This window comes from Abramis brama (assembly GCF_963993115.1).
Source record: "Abramis brama genome assembly, chromosome: 7".
NCBI lineage: Eukaryota > Metazoa > Chordata > Actinopteri > Cypriniformes > Leuciscidae > Abramis > Abramis brama.
Genome location: NC_139969.1, coordinates 18613638 through 18622553, shown reverse-complemented (window position 1 = coordinate 18622553; position 8916 = coordinate 18613638). Strand labels below are relative to the sequence as shown.

The 8916-nt window shown below is 36.6% G+C and overlaps 1 protein-coding gene across 1 annotated transcript in view; it reads left to right on the top strand.

Annotated features, from left to right (window-relative positions):
• The first annotated feature begins 824 nt into the window (after positions 1 to 824).
• The window catches only part of colec12 (collectin sub-family member 12), a 29746-nt gene continuing 21654 nt past the window's right edge, over positions 825 to 8916 (top strand). The window contains exons 1-2 of the mRNA XM_084120038.1: positions 825 to 1356; positions 4584 to 4634. Of these exons, the coding sequence (XP_083976164.1) occupies positions 1350 to 1356; positions 4584 to 4634 (58 nt within the window). The 5' untranslated portion in view covers positions 825 to 1349. The remainder of the gene's footprint in view (positions 1357 to 4583; positions 4635 to 8916) is intronic.

The window sequence follows — 8916 nt, the reverse complement described above, 5'->3', positions numbered from 1 at the left end:
AAGGGATTTAGAGAGAAATGCAAAGAAAGAACAAAATGAGCTGTGTGCTTATTAAACCCGAAGGGAGCGGAACAATAGTGCAAGCAATTTTAAGCAACAGTCAATGCACGCAAAGGACTTTACACTTGGCAGTCCTGGGATTCAGAGCCATTTATTTTGAAAAAAGCACAAGCCAGCTGATTGAAAAAAAAGAAGAAAAAAAGATTCAGTAACACTTTCTGTATGAAGCATTTATATAGATCTATATTATTATATTAATGTTATTGTCATAAAACACATAATTATTTGGTGTTGGTCATGTGTTTTGATGCATTATATTGATCTTTTGTAATGGATAATATTTTCACACTGGGGTAAGATCACAGTGGTACCTGCCTTAAACAGCCTATCATAAGCTTTTCAGGCTAAATTTAAAGTCAAACAATTATAGCACACAAAACCCTAACCCTGGCTCAAACCTTAAAATTACAGATATAACTTTATTGTGTGACAACAAGCCTCAGGCCAATACAGAAGCTTAAAATTGTTAACGATTAATTTTTAGTCTCAAAGTTGGGCCTACTCGATGCTTAAACTTCATAGCACAGTTTAACCCCTTTTAAGCCATCATAATAACAGTGATGAATAACAGTTTAAGATCTTTAAAATGTTGAGCTTTGGGTAAACACAAATAGGCCTACATAGTAGGCTAGTTTAAGAAGTAGCCTAATGTTTTCTATACTGTTTCTTATTACAGGTTAAGATTTCACAGTACTCTAAGCCCAACAATAACTAACTCGTGCTACGTGTAAGACCCTCCCATGTGCCAGAGGAAGTTTAACTCCAGATGCGATGCAGCATATTCAGAGCTTCAGTGTAGAGGAGGCTGCTGCTGCTTTTTACCTGGTTTTCCATTAGGAGAATAAGTTCATGTAGAAAACAAGCGGACTAACAAACACCCTACGGACTCCCAACTTCTCTCTTCTCAGGTTGCAGCCAACAAGCAGAAGAGGAAGCATCATCCTCCTCAGTCCTCACTCACCTCAAGTGAATTTCCATCGTGAACACGTTCTCATGGAGAGAGGGAAAAAGTTAGCGTCTTGAGCAGCAATTTGCTACGACTTATTGAACATAGGTGTCCACGAGTTTGTTTGTTTTTTTCTTTTGTGTCTTACTTTTTACAAGTTTAGCGTCAGTCACAGGGATTGAGGGGGTGAAAAACATACTACGCATGTTTCAGGTGGAATATTCGCATCTGTGAAACTTCAACGTGGAAGTGCGCGAGCGCTATACTTGAGTCTGCGCTATTGTCATGAGATTGATGTGAACGTTTGGCTCGTGACGGAACGGTGTACCATAGTTTTACCACAATGAAGGGTAAGATGCATTTCAAATGACCCTCTTCTTACACATTTTTAGTGCTGTGTCTTTTTAAGGGAAGTCTCTTGAGTCTATCCACGCGTTTCGCTCTTCAGTTTTCTGCTTTTCTTTCTCTTTTCAGAGGAATGTGAGTTAGTCCAGTGCATGAAACATCTGGTTGCGATTAACTGCTCGTGGTGTCTAAGGTTGGCGGATTGTTTGGCTGAACTGCCATAATAAGACAGCTGAATAGAAGGATATACACACACAGCCTTGTGTTGCTGACCGGCTATTGTGTGGGATGTTCAGTGACATTGTTTCCTTTATCTTAAAAAAATGAAAACGCGTGGCCACGTTACAAATGAAACATCTGGCGGGGTGTGAAGACGTTCCTCTAAGAGTTGAAGAATATGTGAATTCTCATTTCTGAAAAAATTCTGTTAAGCTTGAGAGACTTTAAAGTGTTAATGTTGAGTTTTCAGTGTTGAGTTTGTTTTTATTCTTTTTTTAATTATTATTAAAGGTGCACTCAGTATTTTTTGGTATGCAACTTAAAGTTTTACACACACAAAAATTAACAGCATTTTTGAAAAATATCTAGAATGTTAGTTAACATTATGTTAATATTAAAATAATGTACACTGACATAAGATCAAGACTCCAGATATATCAGTCTTCTGAAAACAGCTTTTGATTCTGCTTGAAGTAGGTCCACCCTCATGGATGCGGCCATGTTGAGATCACGTGATGGCTATGTTAGTCAATTATGTTTACTTCATAATAGCTATATTTTAGTCTGTGCTCAAAATGAGTGCAAAAGTGCACAAATATCAACAACAAAACATTTCAATGAGAAAGCAAAAACAGACCAAAAGGTAAATAAACAGCTTCATTGTTAATGAGCAGCAGCAACAAAATGTTTCATCCCTGGCTAGTCTATTAACTTTAACAACACTAATATTGGGATGATTAACAACAACAAAAATGTACTGAGTGCAACTTTTAAAAGTGCCATGTGCTCTTAATTCTAAGGTAAGTTGAGCTTAGGAAAATGAAGTCAGAATTATATAATTAAAAATGAAAAGATCCTCTGTATTTTCAGAACTTGCATGTTCTTCTAAGAGCCAAGATGTTTTCCCATCTTGATTGCACTGCAGAATTTAAACTTGTGACTCATAGAGCCACTTTTAGTAAAAACAACCCCCACATCTCCCCATCCTGAGTCTTTTTGGATGTCCAATGTCCAGATGTTCTGACGAACAACAAGCCTTCACATCACATTTTTGTGCCATATGAGTTATGCAACATTTCACTGTTCTTCTAATTTTCAATCAGAATGCTGCCATCTAGTGGAAATTTCAAATCTCAACATAACTTTTGTTAGAATTCACACTGAACTGAAAACAATAGGCATGTGATTCATTGGAGGCTATATGACATTTTTACATTTACTGAATCTTGCTTCATCTGGAATTTGCAGTGCAATTCCCAAACAAATCACTTCTGAATTTGTATCTAAAAGCAGGATGTTGTATTTTTCACCGACTGATTTGTAAAAAAGTGACAAACTGTGGTTTGCTTGGATTTTGGCCAGACTTCAAACAAATGAGATACTGTAGCTGTTTTTGGTTCATCTTTTGGTTAAATAAATGTTTATTTTCCATGAATCAATTTAAGGGATTGACATATTAACGATTAGTAAACGGAGCAAAAGGCACACGGAAATAATAAGGGTGTTCAGACCACACACCGTGAAATGCTGTTCCTCTGAGTAAGGGTCATCTGCGGTCTTCTGTGATTCTTCTCCATGCATAACATTTTTAACTTTAAAGGTTTTCTTTCAAGCAATATTTCTCTTGCAATGTCATGTTTCAGGCTGTGGCTTTGTACAAATGTTGGTTTTTGGGTGTGTGGGAGCTTTGTTCCTGTGCATTTCCCAGAGTTGTGTTGTTATTTTCAGCGAAAAAAACTGAAATAGCTGTCAGCATCAGTCCTCAATTCTTTGTCCCAAGCCTGTTTGTTCCCTAGTTTTCCACTCTGCGGTTTCTATGGGTTTTATATATCTGTCCAGTTGGATTTTGGGACCTGAGGTCGCGCTCTGTAGGGTTTCTTGACGGACTGTTCCCCCTCCCACCTGCGGTTCTTCCTCTGGTTTAGTATCAGAGTGAGGGGGAGTGGGCTCCAACTACAGAAACATGTGTTCCTTCTTTATTTTCTCTGGCTTTGGACAATGACACATAAAACCGCCCGGAGTCACCCCTCTCCATTCCCATGAGCATGGTAGCCACATGAGAGAGCGCTCTAAGGCAAACTGCGCTCCAGGACAGGAAGAGGAAGTAGAAGATGGTATCGTTTAGTTAACTCATGAATGGACCATCCTGGCCAGTGTTATTTCAAGAATCAGATGCAGACCACATGCTTTTTATCACTCCCAAAGCTAATGTTATGTGTTTGTTTATGTTATTTATCTCAGCATGATATGTTGACATTGTTTATTAGGAACAATATGAATATTCATATAACATTGTTATGAAATGTCAGAGCTTGTTGTGTTTGGTTTATAATGCATAATGTAGTTAAATATATACTATTTTACTAAAGTAATATACATTACCATTCAAAGGGTTGGGGTAAGAAAGAAGATTTAAAAAATACTTTCATTCAGCAATGCATTACATTGATCAAAAGTGACTGTAAAGACATTTACAATGTTAAAAAAAGAATTATATTTCAGATAAATGCTGTTCTTTTTCATCAAAGAATCGTGGGAAAAAATGTATCCCTGTTTCCACAAAAATATTATGAAGCACAACTGTTTTCAACAGTGATAATAATATATATTTTATTTTTTTTGAAAAGTCTTGAGCATCAGATCAGCATATTAAAATGATTTCTCTATATTAAAATAGAAATCAGTTATTTTAAATTGTAATAATAATTCACAATATTACTGTTATTTATGATCAAACAAAAATACAAACAACAAAATCTTCTTTCAAAATCTTTAAAAAAATCGTACAAACCACAAATGTTTGAATGGCAGTATGTGTATATAGCGTAAACCTAAACTAAATTTCAATGTATTTATTTATATATATGCATATATATGTGTATATATACAGTCTAGCTATAATTGTAAATATAATTGTATATTTCAGTGTCAAATATTATACTAAGACATCATGTGATTACCAGGCATGTAGCACTTGCAGTACTAACATCATTGCCATTTGTTTCTTTTGCAGACGACTTCAATGATGAAGAGGAAGTGCAGTCTTTTGGCTACAAAAGGTTTGGTAAGTGTATTGCAGTGCCTGATGAATCTGCAGCCAGTTCATGATCGATAGAGATGTTCTTCATCGTTTTCTTCATTCTTCTCCATATATCAGCTTGGACAGGTTTTTAGTGATTGAAAGGTGAATTAGACCTTAACTTACAGTCAGGAAAGCTGATTATAAGTTACCCAAGGTCATAATCTGGTATCTGCTGCAGTTGTTTTCCCCTCTAAACATGTGCTATTATCATTAGCCCATCAGACGGATGTTTAGTGAATAGATCTGGATGCCTCAGTCCTTTCTTTGCTTTTTTATTTGACTGTTTTGTGATCATTCTTTACTTATAATATGTTTGAATGGTTTGCTTTTTTTGTCTATAGTCCCATGAAACAGATTTCCTCGAGGATTTGATTGTGAAGTTCTATATGTCATATTATTCACTTTGACGCTTTCACTTAGGGCTTAGGGCTGAATGAGTGTCTGTCGGACTAGTTTTTGAGGTATGTTCTGGTAAGCAAGCACTGCTTTGTTTACGGTTTGTAGATCTGCTGTCTGGAGTGTTTCGGTTTCCCTACGATTTTTTTGGCCGAGACACGGCCATCGTGAGGCGATAGCACAGTTGGCTTGGTGTGTCACGGACTTTAAAGTTGAAGTTAGTATTTTTAAAGTTAAAAAATATCTATAGTCGAATCTAAAAATATCTATTTTCATACTGTACATTATAATGTTGTGTTGCCTAAATTCATTTGAAACACATGGTGGTGAAAAAAAAAATGGGATGGGTAAAAAAATTTTTTTTTAAAAATTTGCGTTCTCTCACCAATGTTTTGCGTTCCCCCAAGAAACTTTGCGTTGCTTGCAAAAACCTTTGTGTTCCCTCAAAAAACTTTGCGTTCACGTGTAAAGAGCTCAAAAGGTTTTGCGAAGTTTCTCTGCGGAACGCAAAACATTAGTGAGAGAACGCAAAAGCATTAACTTATTATATTTCCTCCCATCTCATTTTTATCAAGGCTCTGTAGTATCAACATCTGATTCGATTTTTTTTAAAACAATATAGAATTTTTATATTGGCCATAACATGAAAATATTTATCCGGAGTTAAAAAAAACTATACTCACATACAATAGTGACGGACAATATTATAAAAATGTCAAGGCATTGTATATGCTGTAGGAATGCATGTTGAAGATGTATGTTCATTTAGCATCTGCTTTAAATCTCATACCTTCTTCATTTTAAGAAGTGCTTTCTTTTATTTAGCCACTGTATCCCACAAGAGATGCCTCCACCAACACATCACATTATCTGTGTAATTCGATAGTTTATTGCCTTTAAACTAAAGCATTTGTAATAGTCTTTGGTGGTCAAGAAAAAGGCTTCAGGTTTCTGTCTGAGCTACCACCATCCATCTAGCAGTTATTAAAGCAGCATGAGTTATTTCCCAGTTTGACTTAGATTTCATTTCATCCAGAGTAATAATGTGCTGTTTGACCACTGAGGTAGAGGAATGGGTTGATAAAGGGCATGAACATTAAGAGCACAGCTCTTAAAAGTGGTTGGTCTCGAGCCCACAGTTCATTTATCACAGCAGAAGAGTGGTACCAGGTGAATTTGTCATGAGCACTTTAGTGGAGTGTTAAGTTAATTTGACTGAATACAGGTGATTTATGAGGTTTATAGTCTACACTTGGAGTTAGGTTTCCTTTATAAATGAGATTTTATGATGATCAAGTCAGAGTTAGGGTTAAGTTTAGGGTTTGGATGAGTTTTTAGAGCTTAATTGGATTAAAACTTTTCATTGGGCAATAATGAATGGAAGAAATATGGTTGGCTATATTATTGAAATATGTTTGTTTGAACAGAACTGCAGTCCCATATTACACAGAAATGATCTACAAGGGTTTGACATGCTGGTAGTCTATAGTCACTGAACTGTTTCTTTTCATGCAGGCTCATTTCTTGGCTTGATGGCTGTGAGGTGGGTGTAGGGAACGAGTGAGGAAGTTGGTTTGAAGGAATCCAGCAGAATGTGTAACTGCTGCGTCAGCGCAAGAGTGTAGGGGCAGATGGGTTGTGAGGTCCACACAGAGGCGTGTGCCCTCTTAAATAAAGTGGTTACACTTTGCTTTTCGCTAAGCCAGTGCAGTCATAGACAGAAAGTGGGAAAGCTTGGAAACTATTCTAGCCGCTTCTCTCTGTGGCAAAACCAGACAATCAACCCTGTCTGTTTGGATCTGTCGTACAGTTTGATTTGAACACATTTTCACTATTAAGTTGATTATTTTAAGTGCTGCCAGATATTTGGCAAAAGTTACTCTTTATCCTTCAGCGGAAGGTATCCTTTTTACTGTTTTATAAGTCGTTGACATGGAAATATGTTTTTTCGGATGGTTTTCAGTGCCACTGGGAAAAAGCGCTGGATGGGGAAGGAAGTAGATGTAAGGAAAAACAGAAAGAGATCATTTTGAAGAGAAATGAGCAATACTGCTATCAAAGTCTGGTAGTAAAGTACATGAGCTATTATGTATTGATTGCTCACAGTAAAATCTGACGAGAAAAATAATAGTAGGATGTAGGTTTCACTCTACAAATTAAACATTTTCTTAATCCGTATTTTTGGTTAAGATTTTCTTAATCCGTATTTTTCCATGTTTTATGGGGACTTTCCAAGACATAAGGATTTATACTGTACATATAAGCTGTTTTCCTCATGGGGACCAAAAAATTTCCAAATATGTTCTCCCCATAACGTAAGGTTTACCAAGACCACACACACACATACATTTTTATATTTAAATAGTTTTATATTTTAAAATATATATATATATATATTTTAGTTTAATTCTTTCTTTTTTTTTCTATTAAGAACCTTCACAATTTGAGTGTAATAACCTGTTTCTATATTTTTCTGACAAAACAAGAAACCAAAACCAAATAGAAAAACAATGAAATAAAGAATCGTTCAGGATATAATGTTTGTTATTTTATTTTTGTTGTTTTTTTGTTTGTTTTAAAGCATAAATTGAACTAAATCTAGAAAGTTGGAAAGTAAGCTTACGTCTTATCTTACAGAATTTCTCTAGTAAATCTGTCTCTTTTTTTGTATCTGTATCTGTCTTTGTTCTAATTTACGTTTTGTAGTAGATGCATTTGATATATAGTATTATGTTTGTGCCAGAGTGAGTGTTTTTGATTTGGCTCAAGTTTTTTATTACCAGAAGAGAATGTTTTCAGAGTACATGCTTAATGCACCCCCCTGGGTCTTCATGATGTTCTGTAATGCTGCCATGAAACGTGACATGTTTTTGTGTTTTCAATATATGTGCAGAGACCAGGAGGATATGGAGGTAGATGGCCAACAGGGTCTGCGGGATGAGCTGTTAGGGGGGGTCTGGAGGATTTTATCCTTATCTCTCAAGCCTGGATTATGAGCATGGCACACAGTTCTCCAACAGAGAACAGGGTTTTTTTTTCACAAATGGCCGGTTCCCAGCAGGAGGTTCATAGCATGGGCTGTAAGGATTCTGGAAAGCGCTTGGGTCAACGCTGGGTCAGGCCAGTTGAATTCGCCTCTTTAAAAGCACCTTTGCTGGAGCTCTCAGTGCTGGAGACTCTTTGGAAAAGAGAGATAAGCAGCCACACAAATCTGAACTTGACAATTCTTTGTAAAACAATGTAGTTTACACAGAGACAAGAAAGATTTAGAGTAAATCTTACTTGTTTATGCTGAATTGACTTGTTGTTGAAGGCCTTGACTAAATTCGTGCTTCTCAGTAGTCAATTTTCTTTGTATGACAGGGAACAGATCAGGAGTGGCGGTCTCCTTGCGTAAACAAGGAATGCAACCAAAGCTCTCCTTCTCCACTCTTGACAAATAGATATAAATTCAGCTTCTAAAACAAACCATCTGGTGGACTCTACTGTGTGAGGAGAGTGGGTCAAGTTAGCATCCGTCCACTCTTACAGGAGGTCTTCGGAAATGTTCTTGCCCGCTATAACATGTTGTCATATGATAGGGTGTCACACCTAAATGATGGATGGACTCTGTGCCTTTTCTTGCTCCACAGGGTCTGGCGTTCATTCAAAAACAATACATGTCACTGATGGAGACCAACCTTTTTCTTTTGCCATTACCAATAAAAGACAGGCCCCGAGTGCAGCGCTGTGTCTGATATATTAATGAAAGTCTTTTGGCTCCCAACTCAGCCAAAATCAACTCTGCGCTTCCTGACCTAAAAAAAAAAAAGGTATAGTGAAAGAAAGATTTAGTATTTTCCTTTGCTCGGAGTACTACTTACTGGCA